Consider the following 17,421-nt stretch of genomic DNA (forward strand, 5'->3'; position numbering starts at 1 on the left):
TTTTTCTTTTTTTGGGGGGATCAAACTTAACACATAACTGTTTTTAATAAGATAAATAAATGTACACATACATCATGAGGGAAAAAAATTCCCTAACAAAAAAAAAAAGAACAAACACAACAAACAAAATGAATAAACACTCCACAATATACAAAAATAAGAAGAAAAAAAGTCATTCATAGTTATATACGTATCAATTTTACAATTATCACTTGCTGCTTCAGACCATTTCGTTTTCCTTCTTCAAATGACACGTCTCAATTCTGATTAAAATAATTACCCCCATTATGATTAAAACAAGTACAATATATATATATATATATATATAAAAAAGGTGAAAGTAAGAAAAGTGATGCAATCAGATCCTTGAAGTTGATTATTAATAATATTATCATAATCATCATCATCATCATGTGCACAATCACAGATTCTGTGACAGTCAAGGTAATGGCTTTGCAATATTTGACAACACAGCATGCTAAGTTCACCAGAAAAATCACAAGGCCAAAAGCAACAGTATACTGCTGGCTACCACTGGCTCCTTTTAAGATAAAAGTATAAATAAATAAATTAATAAATAAATAAAAAGCTATCACACCTCCGTCTTATTATGACCTGTCCTTTTTTTTTCACTGCAACTTATTATTCAACATTTGGAAAGGGGGGAGGCAGGATCTGAACAATTAAGTACAAACACTGACCCCTGACAACAAGAAAATAGCATTCCATCTTTCTGAATGTTTCATATAAGAACTCGTTCAAAAGTCATATATACATTACACATATCATGATGGCTAACTGGCATATCAAATAACATTTCTAAGGTTAAAAAAACATATAAGATTTTTTTCCCTGTTCACTAGCTGGTGTGTGTGTGTGTGTGTGTGTGTGTGTGTGTCTTTGCGAGTGTGCATTTTGTCTTTTCCTTCTTACTTCCAACCATCTTCCTTTTGTTTACCTTATTTCTTCATTATCTTTTCTTCATGTTCTGTTCAGTCTTCACATTGAGCAGGCCTGAAGAAATAACACAATAAACTGAATAATATACATCTTATCAACTATCAGATGAGATAGATGAGAAATATGTGTACACTCAAAACTTTAAAAATAATTATAAAAAAAAAATAAAATAAAAAACCCGGCAGATGTTGACCAATTCTCAGCACCGCCAAGGTCTTGACCGCCTACTTTAGTCTGTCACAAACTTAAAGTACTGCTCATCCTACTGGAACAACTGGAAGACTTCATAAAGCCACCCTCACTCACATGAGGAAACTAAAAACTCAATGTTAACCCTTTGCTGACCTTGGTGAAATGATCATCAGCATGACATTAATGTCAAGTGCAATAATTACTTTTTTTGTGTGTACTTTTAAGCTGTGTAATTCTTCTGCATTTCGCTTGTCATGCTGTATTGCAAAGCTTGTTGCACTGATCAAATCGCAAGGGCCCACTTTCTCCTCAAGGTCCACCACATCGGGCCACAAGCTGTGCAATTTATTCTTATGAACAGAAGTAATGTAATTCCAAGAAGAAGAAGTTTACATAATGAATGGTGACTGATGTCCAGGAGCTAGTTGCACTGCTCAGATGGAAGAGCCTAGTATGGTCGTAACCTGCTACTAACTGTGTGTAGTATGGAACTGACCAATGGCGTAGTTCGGTCAACGTAGGCATTTAGTCATGTGCAACTGTCAAAAAGTTAGAACCAAGCAATGCAACTGGCACCTGGCCTATAATCTCAACCTTATCTCAAGTAAGCAACAGCCCTTCACTGGTGAGCATACCCGTCAGCAGCTGACAAGGGGTTAAGCACTAACAAATGGTGGAAGAACATTTAGAATATCAGCCCTGCCAATATGGGAGGTACAGTGACATTATCAATTACTAATTTCTACGAGTAACTGAAGACAACAGACAAATGCTGAAAGAAAATTATTCCCAGAGTCTTGATAAATGACCCCAATTTTCCAGGAGCAAAACAGGTCAAATGAACTGAGCAAGAAACTTCATGAACAAGGGTTCACTCACATCACTCCAATGAAGTGAGCACCAATACAGAAGCAGGCCCTGAAAAAAAACCCATTTATCACTGTTCAAAAAAGTGTTTCCACATACTGCATACTATTCAAACTACAAACAACACTGACAAATCCACTCTGCAGATCCACTGTCATTCTTACTAACAAATGTTGCTGAAAGTAGTAACCACTGATAACAAACATTTAACCATGTTTCTCTGCCACATCCAAGTAAAGACATGATCAGTGAAGAGTGGAACAACAATCACAGTAGCAGTACTTGATTTTTTTTTTTTTTTTTGTTTGTTTTTTTTTTTTATCTGTCTGTTTACTTTCATAATATCAGATGATTACAATGATGCACCTTTGCTGAAACTACACTTAAACATCATCAATGCAATGGACCATATTATTCTAAAGAAAATTAGAAATGATCGGCACAACAGCAAAGTGGTTAGAGTGTTGAAATTAAGTTTTTCAGATATCATACTGATAGACCCTCAAATGTGTAGATCTGTTTGTATCTTAATCCCCTTCATGTATGGTGTGACAGCATGAGGCACTACAACAAAGTCCAACTTTGATATGGTCAGCAAGGTGCACAGCCAGGCAACCCACATCATCACCGGAGGGCCATGAAGTCAACGTCAATACTAGAGTTTGAAACTGTCACATGGCTCCAGCCTCTTGAGGATCGCAGAGATGCCAAACTCCTCACCCACGCTGCCAAATTCAAGAGATTGCATAATCATCCCATGCAAGACCGACTGTCCCAGCCAACTAAGTGGTGACTCAAAAGAAACAGCTTTGCCCATCAAAGCAGGACCCTTAAATGACAACACCAAGAAATCCTTGATCATGACCCCAAAGAGAACCCTCGGTGTCAGGCTGTCCCTGTCCCTTCAGCACCTCCAAACCCACTATCCAAAACAGTCCTGGACAATGTTTATACTGACTGCTCTGCTGAGGAAGCTGTACAGAATGATTTGCTTCACTACCAGCCTATACTCCAACTACAAGGCTGAGGCCCTGAAAACAGCAGCAGCCCACATAAAGGTCAGCACTCACACTACCCATAATGTAGTTTTCCTCACTGATGCCCTGTCTGTCCTGCAGCCCTTACAGTCCAACAAAAACACTTATCTAAACAAGCCTCCCGCTGCAGGACCCACTCTGTTGTCCTGTAATGGATTCCCTCTCACTGCAATGTGTTAGGCAATGAGACTGCTGACTCCCTGGCAAGGGAAGGCACTGCACAAGAGCAGGTGGATAGTTCCACCAGCTACTCTGAGGTAAAGACCATCATCAAGGCCAAGCAGCAGAAGAAGTGGATGCAACAGCACCCACACAAGGGAAGACCCCCTACTACTTGCTGACTAGGCAGGAACAGGTGTCAGTGTTCAGACTCGGAACAGGCCACAGCCGCCTAAGCCCTCATTTATAGCATACACTAAATTGGCTTTTTTTTTTTTTTTGCACATTGGTCACTCAGCACGGTGCCTCTGTGGGACTGACAGCCAGACAACAGATGACCTGCTGCAGTCCTGCCTCCTCCATGAGGTGCAGACTAAAAAAAAATTCTAAAGAAACCATTAACACGATAGAACCATAATAGATCTTCCAGGTAAACACTCAATGCCCAGCATTCAGCTTGGCTGTAAAAGCAACTTACTGAAGACCTCTTCAATCAAACAGGAGTGCAATTCAGAGACAGATATGATTCTGTTCCTCAGTACAACCAAACAGCATTCTGATTTTCTCCAATGTTATGAACTCGATCTGCTATACCTTCATTTCTGCAATGCCTCCTTTCACATTTTGTAAAAGACACCCATGTCTCATTTTATCAAAGCTGGCAATGCAAAATTTTCTTCATCTATTAATGTCAAAAAGCAAAGAATGGCAGGAAATGTCACACAAGCCAAAAGCTCCCTGATCTGATTGCTTCAAACAAGCAAATGTTTACAAACAAGCTTGATAATCAAATCATACAATGTCCATATAATATTGTCTCCTCTAATGCAAGAGTGCGTACATGTACATACATCATCACACGACTGGCAGACACACACTGCTCATGAACACATAAGTGGATTCTTTCAGGTCTACTTATTATTATGCCACTCTGTGCTGAATTAAAGATTTCAACTGTACCAAATTCTGGCAGTGAAGTTGGGCTTGACCCTTCTGCGTACAAAGCAGCCACGCTGGCCAACAATACAAAGCCCTGAAAAATTCAAAAGCACCCAGAAACAAGCACACACGTTCAGCCCTATTCTCTATCAACTTTGTCTGTAAATTTATCCAAAATGAAACACTAAAATCATAATAAAACAAATAATGTAGCGGTCAGCAAAGTAAATGATACCTAATTGCTGATTCTTTAAGTTTAATGTGTTCTGTTGACATCCCAGTTCTGATGCAAAGGTCAGCTCAGGGCTCAAACAAAGTGTTTCATACAGGTAACATTCTATCAAATGAAATTAGAATTATGTTTCAAGCTACGGGCTGAAAAGTCCACCAGCAACACAGAGGTTTTGAAAACCTGACTGGTTTAACTTTTTTTTCTGGTTTGGATAAACATGTACTTGACCAGCTGAGTAAAGTGTAGAAACTATACTAGTAGCACTACTTTCGACCTGGGCTATCGTCGTGACAGCAAGGTGCAATGCAGCTGAGCAATCAACCACCACTGTCTTTTCAAATGGAAACTTCTGGATCAAGACTCTACCAATCTCTAAGAGGATAAGATCAAGTAACATGCCAAGATTTCTCTTATTCATGACTGGTCCTGCCTCTGAACCTTTGAGTCCAATCAAATTTCAACCCTACTCTTTCACTGGCACTGACTGAAAAAGATTCCCAGATAGAGATAATGTCTGTAAAAAAAACTTTCAGCACCAAATAAAAAGCAAGGGCTTATGTCATATATGTCTACTGGCCATGTAATTAAATGTATGCCTTTACGAAATTAAAAACTTTCTTTTCTTTGAAGAAGCTGAGGTTTGCCTTTTTTCTTTTCTCTGAACTGAATCTGCAACTGTCCTGCTCAATCAATATTTTCAGTTGTTTTGAATAACATTTACAGAAAAACTGTACAACCCTAAACAGAGTATAACTCCAAACATGGGCACCCAACGTCATGCAAAAATGGTTCAAATGTTTCTTTCTGTTGATTAATTATGCAGCATAGTCACACACACATTTTACATAAAAATAAAATAATTCATATTCTCATCATACAACATAACTATGTACACACATTTATGTACACACTGTGAAACACAAACTGTTTCATAAAATCAATGCCATCTAATTACTGCATTTTTTAACATCCTTTGGTTACAGATACAATGTTTGGAACCCAAGCTCTATCAAAAATATCACAACTAGTATAAAATATTCAAAACTTCTGAATATCTTTAGTCGACAATCAGACTTCTGATTAAAATAACAACAACACAATTCCACAACCAAACAACATAGATCTATCTCATTAGCAATCATGGCAATAAACTCAGCAGATTCCACATATTCTCCACCTGTCACTTGTCCATACTATATAGTCCTACACAACTCAGTACATTGCGTGGTTACTGTTTTTGGCTGCTCTGTACATCAAGGGCCTGATTCAGGAAATGCAAATATATTATACATGTCAACACAACCAAGTATGAAAGCTTTTAAGCCTTTGCACTCTGGATAATATCAGAACAGATGTTAGTTACATGGAAAGCTCACCACATCATATCAATAAAAGACCTTCACCAAGATTCAAATGTACTGAGGAAACAAACTGTATTTTGTTGGGCAAAATATATTAAACAATGGTATATTTAAACAAAGACCAAAAAAACCCTAACAAGTTTCAAATAATGCAAGTGCTCAATACTTGTTTTGAAGTTTTGATTGTTGTACTGCACATATATACTAACACAGGCACACATGTTCTTTTTCTCTCTCTCATTCCTACACATTCTATTTCTCTGTCAATCACTCTCTCTGTCTTTCTTCTCTCTCTCCAGCTGCTGTGGCACACCCCTTCAAATAATTCTGCCAGCTTATCACAAACTTCTGACATCAATGATGACATGATTCATATCAGTTCAGATTGATCTCATAATCCAAAACCATTTGAGCATCCAGCAGGCTGAAAAACCGAAGTCACTCATCCCACATGGCTTCACAACCTATTCACCATCACTTTTCAAAAAGCATGTCTTTATGGAAGGGGGTGGGGTGGGGGTCGGAAGGGCCTTGGGGGACTAACAAAATAAAAGTGGGATGGAATAAGCAGTTACACAGCACAGACGACAACTTATGCCACACCAATGTTTTCCTTTAACGTTTTGTGGGGGCCCATGTTACCCCCCTCACCCACACTGTGACCCCCGCTGCTCAGTCGTGAGGGGATCATGAGCTGCTGAGCAATCAGCTCGGGTGAGTATCGATCCAGCGACCCTCCACAGGGAACCCCTGCCCCACTATTGTTGGCAATGGCCTGGGCCCACAGTACCGAGTGTCCAGAGCTGGCCACAGAGTACAGCTCCTGGGGAAAGCTGCGGTGGCTATCCACCAGGGGCTGGGGCGGGTCAAAGGACGAAGAGGAGCACGGTCCTGTCCTGGACAGAGGTACGGGGATCAAACTAGAGTCCAGGTTAAAATGCTCGCTGTGCCACGAGTATGGGCGTGCGCTGCTCCCTGCCGATACCACACCCCTGTCCAGACTGGAACCCAGACCCGAGGTGTCCATGGTTTCCACTGCACCACATGTGGACCAACGACGGGAGTCAGAGTCACTAGAGCGTCGGGTGGAAGTGTCGTAGGACCCTGTGGAACTGTGGGTGCTGCCTGTCATGAGGTCATTGCACAGCGCCATGATGAAGGGCAGGGAGTGGGCCTGCGACTGGCCTAGGATCTGCTCTATGTCAGGATGCAGGGCCTCCTTCTGGTTTTTCACAGACACGTGGGTCGCTTTGTTCCGGCTCCCGGCCTTCTTCACCTTGGATGGGGTGGTACGCTTCCCACCGCCACCACCACCACCACCTTTTCCTGGTGAGCTCCCTTCTGCCTGGCTGTCCTTGGGGCCTGGGTCTTCTTCACTGGACTGCACAAAAAAGCAGAGGAGGTTGGAAAAAAAAATCTTTTAAAGATCCATACTACAGCATTGTGTGCTATGTCATGCCCACAACTGCTTCCTGGTTTAGTGATAAAACAGATGGTGATGTTTGGTAGGATGCTAAATATTACAATGTTCTGAAAATAATAAAATTGAACAGTACAATGTCTTGAATATCACATGATTAAAAAAATATGTGTGTTATTTTTGAAGTATTTGAACAGATAACTGATCAGTCTTCATGTTTGTATGACTCATTTCTGCATGTTTAATACAGAGAAAATGTTTTTGTTCTTACTGTTTGTTGTTCCACCTGCTCCTCTTCCATGTCCCCCATTAGTCGTCTCAATTTCTTCATAATGTTCTTGATTCAATGAGTGCCCTTAGAAATTATGACAATAGAATGACTGAATAAGCATTAACATAAACACACACACACAGTATGTGCAGATACTGACAACCATTATAGCCCAGTCACAGTTACTGTCTTGTGTCTACCAATCCACTGGGTTTACGCAGATGACGAAAATCCAAGCCCCTTTTGTATGTTTACTTCCCCAACTCAACAACAAGCCAAGTCTTTTTTGTATGCTTATTTTACCCCCCAACTATGACAAGCTCGATCCTTCTCCATGTTGATTTTGCTTCCCAAACTCAATGACGACAACTCAATATCCTTTTGCATGTTGATTTTATTTCTCCAACTCAATGGCCAAAAACCATGATCCTTCTGTATGTTTATTTAACCTCCCAAAGTCAATGACAACAAGCCCAAATTCCTTTTATATGCTTATTTTACCTGCCAACTCATGGACAGACAAAAATGCTATCCATAGGTTGAAGAAATGAAAACTGACACTCACTTGAGCTGAATGCTGACCGCTGTTACTCCCCTCAATGGAGGCCTGACCACCAGACTCTGTAGACACTCCCATGCCCATGGGGCCACAGTTCGCGCTCACTGCACCGACAGTACTGAGAGGGGCCGGTGGAGGAGGAAGAGGCGCATATCCACACAGGACATTGACAGGCACGCCGCCACTCACCATCTCCTCGCCTTTCCCCAGCTCTCCCGCCACAGGGGGTGGGATCTCCTGCATCTCCTCCAACTTGAAGGTGCTGCTGCCCGCATCTGTGTAGATGTGTCCGCCGGCAGAGCCCTGGGGGAGTGCCAAGGACGAGGACAGGAGGTGGAGAGGGGGGGAGGCAGTGGGCACCTCCAATCGGGACAAGGGGCCAGGGAACACCAGGCAGCCTGCAGGGAGGGACGGGGACTGCTCCGACGGGTGCACCAGACTGCCCCCTAACACACTGGTCGGCAGCACCTGGGGGATACGCACTGGGGCGTAAGAGAAGGAGGGCGACCTGCCAGGGGGCGGGCCTGTCTGTGCCCGGGCTGGGGACGACGTGACTGGAGAGCTCTCCACACTGGCATTCACAGTGCCGGTGGATGCTGTGGAACCAGACGTGGTGGTGCTGTCCCCTGACACGTTCCTCCTTTCCAGGACCGCTTGAACAGCACCTTGCAAGCCCTTGAAACTGTCGTGACTGCTGACAGGCTTCCCCACACTGGGTGAGTCCCACTCCCGTGGTGATGATGGTGACCTGTTGGTCAGTGGGTAAGGTTTCCCTGGAGAGGGAGTCAATGGCAGGGCAAAACCCTTCCCAACAGCACTGTAGGAAGCAGGGGCGCTCTGATGAAGCTTGGCGCGGTAGCTGCCGGTACTGCTGGCAGGGGAGAGTTCCTGCAGTTGGGGGGAGGCTGGCGACCCTTTGCCACTGCTCCGGGGGGAGGGGTACAGTTCTAGGGACTGGGGAGGGAGAGCTGGACTGCAGCTGCTTGGAGTAGGAGGCGTCATCTTGTAGCCTATAACATATATTAAAAAAAAAAAAAATTTTTAAAGAAAGGTTTAAGATCCCATAGCCTTTAGTGGACATTTAGGCAATAAATTCATATCCACTGTATCCAGAAAGGCGGAGCCCAATCCTCTCTTTCCACAGTTTTATATCTCCCCAACCAAGTCAGATACCTATTTGCACCTGGGTGGAGTGAGGAAAATCAGAGTAAAGTGCCTTTCCCAAGGATACAACACGAGGCCGAAATGGGGAACCTTGAACACTGGGAACAATGGGAACCTTGAACACTGGATCAGAAGTCTAAACGCCTTACCAATTCTGCCCCAGAACCTCCCTATAATGTGTGAATGTTAAAAAGATATCATATTGATATCTTCCTTGGCCTAAAAGTAAAAATTAATTCTGTTTAAAAAGAGTGAACCAAAAAGTAAAAACCACTGATATTTTCTTGGCCTAAAAATTATGTTTAAAAAGAGTTTGAACCAAAAAAAACTACTGATATTTTTCTTTGCCTAAAAATTATTAATGTTTAAAAAGAGTATGAAGTACACCTGAGACTTCCCCTCTCCAATTCACTCCTTATCAACCATACAAGTGCACACGCACACACACATATGCACTTACGCATGTGCTTGTACTTGTACATGCGAAAAAGCATGCACGTATTTGTGTGTATACGAGTGAAAGTGCATGCATGTTTGTGTACATGTGTTTCAGTGTGTGTATATGTGTGTGCATGTGTGTATGTATGCATGCCTATATTGCCACAACAATTCTGCACATTTGTTCACCTCTTCACCCTTTGGTTGATTAGGTCAGAAATTGTCTGCACCTTCCCTTTTAGTTTCTTTTCATGTACGTGCAATTCATGTTTTGCCACTTTTTGATATGTGAAATTTGATCTGCTTTCATGTCATGTTCTCATATACCCCTGTTGATTTTTTTTTTTTTTTTTTATCTTCTTTATCTTGACCTTACACAACTCTTTTCATGTGTACCTTCTTTTCACTTCATTCTGAAGGTATTTTAATATGCAGAGGTTATTCTGCATACTGGTGAAAGTAAACAACATATATTCATTATATTCTGATGGTAATTAATGTATAGTTCTACTATCTGCTTTTTTTTCTTTTTTTTTTAAAGCATACAAATAGTGACAATATATTTTTTTTAAGGAATATGGATAGTAAAACTGGATGTAAATACCAAATTTTCTCTTTATATTTATCTGACATACATTTATGTGTTATGGACTCACTGTCTCTCAATGGCATTCTGGGGTGGGCTGGTGTTCTCTGTAAAGACCGCTGCTTGGGTGGACAGTCGATGATAATCTCCCTGCCTGTCTCTGTCAAAGATAGTTGATTGACAGAACTAGTATTACTTTACCTTTAGTCAGTACACCACATATAACTTTAATTTTAAAAAAAAGAAAAAAAAAAGTATCCACACATGCCAGTTACCATTTTCAGCATCTTCACCATCCATAAATGCATGTTTTTTCAAGGACAAAAATGTGCTTAAATCTGTAAATCAAACTTCACCAACAAAAAAATCCCTAATGACTAAACTAAAGCTATCCTTTTAATCACTCTATAAAAAAATCTTTTTTTTTAAATAAAAAAATAAAACAATGACCCAACTGCCTCCCATTCCTATCTTGAATGTAGATCAACTCGCAAGAAATATAAGAAGAAAACTTTTTATGATATACGAATACTTAAATGAATGCAAACAGCTCTGTTGAAAAGTATACTGGAAGCAGATATGACTAAGCAACCAATGTATCGACTTAAAAAAATAATTTAAAAACACACACAAAAAAGACACACCAAACCAAAATGAATGAAAAACACTTGGATTATTAACAGAAATCTGAAAAGCGTATATATCAAAACAGAAAGAGCACATTTTCCACAGCTGCAATGCACAAACTGTACACGAAAGGCAGCTCTAAGACCTTCAGCAAGCTTTTCATTTGAGCAAGCCTTTCTGCAGCTAATTGTCTCCCTTGTGGCAATTTTCCTTCTTAGTACCTGTTAGAAAAAATCCAAAGTACTCACATAATTCCACATATATCAAATGCACTAACAAATGGAATAATCCCAATTGAAACAAAATCATCTCAAAGCTGTGCAGCTCTGCAATGAGTCTCAGGAAACAAAAAAAACACAACCAACCATCTGCAGCAAGCATTTCAGTCACCAAGTAGAACTTGTGCCAAGTTGGACCCAAGCCTAAATCCTCACATTTACAAGACATATAAAGTGGCACCACTTACACAAACAAGATTCTCAAGCCTCCCTGCAAAAACACCCTTATTCAGCCTCTAAATAATCAAACTTCGGTGACTCTGTGACTTGACGTACAAGAGAAAACCAACAACAACAAAAATAATAATAATCAGACCAAAGAAAAATCAATGTACACACCTTCCCCTTCATCAAAGCTGAGGGCCATTCTATCACAGACGATTCCAGATGTGGTATTGGATGAAGCGTCACTAACAGCAGAATAGCGCTGTGTTCCAACAGCAGATTTACCCGGGGATCGACCACTCTGATGGCGCACAGGACCTCCATTCGCATGAAGGTCACGAGCATCGCTGTATATATAGGACTCCTTGTAGCGCTTCTTATCTGTTCAGACAGAGAAAATATATTCAGATTAACCGATTTTCTGTATATTTCTTCTGTCTTGTTTTTTTTTTTCCCCTGGTGTTTGCAGATCTGATGTTATTTATTTTCCCAGTACTTTTAACTAGAAAAAGTTACGACAGGTCAAGCATGCATGTGTAAGTAATACAATGGATTGAAATATATTTCTTTCTTTAATGTTTTGATACTGACCTTGAAAAATTGATGTATGCTGATGAAACTTGATTTATCACCAAAAGTCCCCAAAAGAACAAAACAAAACAAAACAAAATGCATAACTTTGATTCAGGTGAAACTTGATGCATAAATCTTTCTCCAACCTGACAGTTTCCTAAATGACCTTAACCTTCTTACTGTCAATGATTATGCAGTTCTGAGCACAATTTGCTCTGTTGTTTATGTGTACATGTATAACACGTTTTCTGAATAAACATTTGTTAAAACCAATGATGTTGCAGTTTAAAAAGAATTATCATTTTTAATACATTTTGAGTTATTGTTAAACAAATTTGAAAATGATCCACTTATTTCCACAAAATTGAGTCCATGCACAAGTAAAACACCACAACACATAAAAAACATATAATGAGTTTGAGGAAGATAATGAAAGCTTAAAAGGGGAAAACAGGGCTAAAACTATCAAACAGTAATTACTGAAAAACAGTGAATCCTAAAAAAACAACACAATATAGCCATGGTAAGTACTAGACAGACAGACATCACCCTGTGGTACCTTCAGCATCCAGATGCCTGATCTCCATCAGCTTGGGCTGAATAGCCATCTGGAACTGGTGAGTGGACCGACAGAGATTCAACAAGTACTTGGCCGTCCCATCGTTTTCAGTGTAATACGCAAAGCGACGGCCACCTGCACTTTCTGCTGATCTGATTTCAAATTTCTTTTTCTGTGGAGAAATCAAGAAAAAAATATTTTATTTTATTTTTCAATCACAGAAAAACAAACGAAGAAATGAGAAAAATGCATACACACTCAAATAAAAGTATGCGAAAACATTTACATCAACAGATTTGTGTAAGTCAGCATTATAAACATCAGTTTTGTTCAGACCAAAGAAGCTATATTTGTTGCTTGTAACACCCATGCCATAACAAAACAAAGACACACACTCATACAGTGTATACACAGTTCATCAGATTATCATAAAGCAAGTCAGTCATGTTCCATATTTTTAGTGATATCTGATGAACAGCAATATTAAATGTCTCAGTCAGCAAGCAAGAAAATATAGCGCTCAAACAGCCATAACCATGACACTAATTTTTTCAGACTACAGAGGAGAAAAATCATCAGCAGTCAAGTGCTCAACACAACCACCAATTGTTCCCATCTACCAAAACTCACATCAAAAACGATTCTCCCAATGTCTTGCCACAAAAATGTAGAAATGAGATTCTTGAACCCAGCACCATCCTGCAACAACACAACATTTACAATGACAAGATGAAAAATAATTTGTTTCAGAAATACAGATAGTACTATTCAAGTTACTGCTCCCCTTTTCTTGTGTCTCATCAACCAAAAAACTGCAATTTAAACAATCAGCATAAATATATGAAATATTCAGTATGGATATGGCAAATATTAGATCAAGAAAACAGATCTGATCCATACATACACCTTTGGATATAACTTTGTCATACTTTCATTAATCTTGACATACTATTCAAAAACTAATCTTCATATAGTCTTTCAAGAGCTTTGACAATAAATCAAGACAAATTCCAGGTCAGACTATTTCATAAACCTATTTAGAAAATCAAAACATGTTGCAACAGCAAGCACAAATAAACAAAAGAGCAATCTCCAATCTTGTAACCAGCAATATCCAGCCACATGTACATTCTTCACACAATAAATCAGAATCATTAGCCCTTGGAACTGCGGAGCGCCCATAAAAAATCTGGATTCTTTAACTGCTGAGCGACCACCAGCACCCGTGAAACATGTGCTTGCTATGGGCACAGCCATTACTGTTTACTTAAATGAGATTCTCACGAGAGTCATTGCCTCATTTTCGCCACTTCCTGCTGACCATTTGGTTACGTTTACAGTTTGATTTGGTTATGATTTGCCAAAGTTTTGAATTTTCAAAGCTGTAAAATGAGTTTGATGACTGTTGAGAGCTTTCGTGTATGCTAACAAATGATTCTGAAGATGATTTTGAACCATTTCAACGATTTCTGTGCAAGAATCTTATAACAGTCAATCATACTGAGTGACCTAGGTATCAACTGACTGAGTTTCACCAACAGTAACAGCGATAATGAGAGACCTCTGAAACTGATACTGTCATTCGTTAACTGAAAATATTGGTGTTCAGCATGATCTTCCTGACTGTGGTAGTTTCATGGATTATATTTCTCATCAGTTCAGCATTCCTTAAAATGAAAAGAAAAAACAAATTAAAAAAAATGTTGATTGTGGCAACTCAAGTAGATGAAGAAAAAGAAGAAGATATGTTTAAAGATACTGCAGACCAGACAAACTTATTTTGAAACACCATACTGTTATTTTTTTCATGCATACAAATTGGCCATCAAATTTGATGACTTCTTATTGTTTGTTTGTTTGTTTGGGGTTTTTTGGGATATGATCCAGAAAAAAATCCTTTTATGCCTTTATCACGTGTAAAACTCAGTGCAACAAAATAAAATTATTTTTAATCATTCTTTTATAATTACCTTCTATCGAAAATTGGAAGAGTTTGTTCCCCTGGCATGGGGTTTCATAGGTGACTGATCAGTGCAGGGTCAACAAAGGGAAGGAGTAAAGGAACAATCACTAAAAAGCTTTAGTATACAGACATTCTGAACACAGAATACTCACCACAGAAAACAGACACTCTGATATGACTCACCTCATAGACCTCTATGCCACTGTAACAGATTGCCAGCCAGATGTTGCAGACTTTGTCTGTCTTTTTCTTGCGTGCACGGTAAAAGTGCAGGTTGTGGGCACCAGGCAGGAGCGAACACTCCCTCACGTACTTCAGCTCGGCGTCTGTGCGGGTCATGTTGTGCAGGTCGCTGTGGACGATGGGGGAGTTGCTGCTCAGGTACTCCACACCTCTCTTCTCTACCATCTGGACAGCACAGCCAGAACAGAGTTTTAGCATTTCATGTCTGGATAATTCGCCTTCAGCGTTTTTCTTGTCTTTGTTTTATTTTTCCCTTTTTCTTTGCCCACTGTATTCAACACCTGTCCTGTTTGTACTTCAATCATTACTATTATAAGCATTTATCACCTTTTTTTCCTTTCTTATTTCCTAAAACCAGATGTATCAAGCAGCATTTACTCTGCCCTGTATTCAGTGATTCAAAAGGAAACAAAATGTGCATGAATCTGGTGTGCCACAGATTTCTATTTGTGAAATTCAAAACTCTTGTCTCCAGGAGAATGTCTTTTCATAATCTGGCCCCATCCTTACTTTGCAGAAAAATATTAACAATCTTTTTTTTAATGTGGATCATGCACTCAAACACTCATGTGATGCCCTTTATGGAATTACAGCACCTGTTTTTGTCCTGTTTTGATAACAGAAATGTTCCCTTTATAAATTTCCATGAATCAATGAAGATCAACACCACCCCAACTATTCTCAAACAAACTACATACAAAACTTAACAGGAAAGATCAAAACAAAAGTGGAATTCAAAAAAAATAAAAGAGCCAGAATCTAAATCACTCACCCATGCCGGGAAGTACAGGCGAGGGTCGAAATATCCGTCTGTGTGTTTGTCTGCGATGAAGTTGCCATAGTCTGCTTGCAGGGCAAAGCCCACCACCTGGAAACACTTCTCCTCGTTGTGGAGGTGGTCGTATTTAAGCACATTTTCCCTTAGTTGCAAGTAGTACAGATGTCGAGTTACCTTTTCCCTGTACAAAACAGGTGAATTTTCATTTATCAAATTACAGATAACCAAACAATAACATGTTTGAAAAAAAGGAAGAGTTACAGGTAAAAAACAAAAAAAGCAAACAACTTAACACATAGTCCCGCTGTCATGTTTATTTATCTCAGACTTTTTTTTGCAAAATGAAAAAAACAGTAATTGAATAAAAGGTTTCTTCCAATCACTCACCTGGAAATACACCTGTCAGATGCATGTCGTGCTCACTTAAAAAATAACAAAGCACTATTCCTCTGAATTCTATTTATCCACACAATGAATTATCAAATATATCGCAAAATGTGTAGTCAGCAGCAAGTCAGTTGCAACACAAAACACAGATCTCTTACATACTGATCGAGCCTGTACGTTGGAAAAAAAGAAAAAAAAGAAAAAAAAAAGAAGAAGAACCAACCTTAGTAGGACTACTTGATCCACGTAGAACTGAACCCTGAACCAGACAGTGAAGAGCGGTGTGCTGCCATCACTGTCCCACCCCTGAAACAAAAAGGATGCCAACAATACAGTCTTACTGGATGAGAAAATATGAGCACAAAATGGGCAAGAAAGCTAAGTGAGAAAGTAAATGAAGAGGGAGTAATTGAAGCGAAAGAGAGCAGCAAGTATGCATACATGCATGTGTGTGTGAGCCTTTTACCTCTCCTGGGCTTGTTTTCCACTTCTTTGGGGCAATCTTTGAGATCTTCTCATCAAGGACCAAAAACTGGTACTCTCCATCTGAAACAGTCAATGAAGGACAAAACTGTTACAGGAACAAAGAATGCTTGTGGCAATGTGTTGTAAAATAAATATATATATAAATCATAACAAAATAAGAGAGAAAAGTTAACAGGTAATCAGGAATCCATTATCACTGATTTTCCTGAACTGACTGAAATTTTACTGCAAACTGACGTTAAATCAATCCCCCTTCCCCAACCCCCCCTTCAAAACTTACCTGCCTTTTATATGAATGATAAACATCCCTTATCCAAGCAAATCCTGATTCTCAAGCTCTTGGGCATCCCTCATTATGCAAGAAAGTGAGAAAAGGAAAGACTAACGTATACATCAAAGGCAAATAACTGCCAAGTGGGAGTGGGGGTGGGGAGGGGAGTACTTTATCAAGTTAACAGACATTAAGCATATAAATACTAAAGGCAGGCAATTTATAGAACAATTTAATTCCTAATTTTGCACCTCATGTCCATCCTCAACCCAAACAAAACAAACAGAAGTGAGCCAAATTATTGTCTTTTTTCTAGCTGTGGCCAATCCTCTGCCTTTTCTTCTCTGAACTTGCATCACTCACCTCTGAGTATGGCTAAACCAAAGTACTCCGTCTCTCTCAGACTGAGGTGGGCAGTCACTTGATTGAACACTTCGTAGAACCTGCCTTTAACCTAGGAAAAAGAAGAATCTGATGTAAATTTACAGGCAATTTCATGACATCAAAAACAAGGCAATGGACCAAATATCTGCTATTGACAACGAAATGATCACATATTACTGACTGCACTTTAATGTGAATGCATTTAGACAATGAAATGATCACAGATTACAGACTGCATTTCAATGTGATTGCATTCTAATCCTACCAAAGTGTTATCTTCACATTACACCACTGTGTGTTTTACAATTACAACCATTTTCTGCCAAATGTGTCAACAAGCTGTCACTGTGTTTTAGTTTAATTTTCTCCATCACTTGCTTGTCATATACCAGTTTAAATCTATGACAATGGCATTAAGTACAGACATACAGGCATTCAAAATATAAGAAAAATTCTAGCACTATCATCTCCAGTAGAAAGATTTCCCAATGTCAGCATTTCCCTCTATCCCTTACACAAGCC

General features: G+C 39.6%; 1 protein-coding gene across 2 annotated transcripts in view; it reads right to left on the bottom strand.

Moving 5' to 3' along the window:
• Window positions 1-17,421, bottom strand: part of LOC143296528 (uncharacterized) — a 29,285-nt gene continuing 11,864 nt past the window's right edge. For both annotated transcript variants that reach the window (XM_076608532.1, XM_076608533.1), the window contains exons 3-13: window positions 16,879-16,969; window positions 16,225-16,304; window positions 15,982-16,064; window positions 15,366-15,552; window positions 14,534-14,758; window positions 13,018-13,086; window positions 12,388-12,559; window positions 11,430-11,636; window positions 10,256-10,345; window positions 8,004-9,007; window positions 1-7,128 (exon numbers count right to left, since the gene is read on the bottom strand). In XM_076608532.1, coding sequence (XP_076464647.1) covers window positions 6,340-7,128; window positions 8,004-9,007; window positions 10,256-10,345; window positions 11,430-11,636; window positions 12,388-12,559; window positions 13,018-13,086; window positions 14,534-14,758; window positions 15,366-15,552; window positions 15,982-16,064; window positions 16,225-16,304; window positions 16,879-16,969 — 2,997 coding nt within the window. In that variant the 3' untranslated portion in view covers window positions 1-6,339. The remainder of the gene's footprint in view (window positions 7,129-8,003; window positions 9,008-10,255; window positions 10,346-11,429; window positions 11,637-12,387; window positions 12,560-13,017; window positions 13,087-14,533; window positions 14,759-15,365; window positions 15,553-15,981; window positions 16,065-16,224; window positions 16,305-16,878; window positions 16,970-17,421) is intronic.

This window comes from Babylonia areolata, chromosome 21, assembly GCF_041734735.1.
Source record: "Babylonia areolata isolate BAREFJ2019XMU chromosome 21, ASM4173473v1, whole genome shotgun sequence".
Taxonomy (NCBI): domain Eukaryota; kingdom Metazoa; phylum Mollusca; class Gastropoda; order Neogastropoda; family Buccinidae; genus Babylonia; species Babylonia areolata.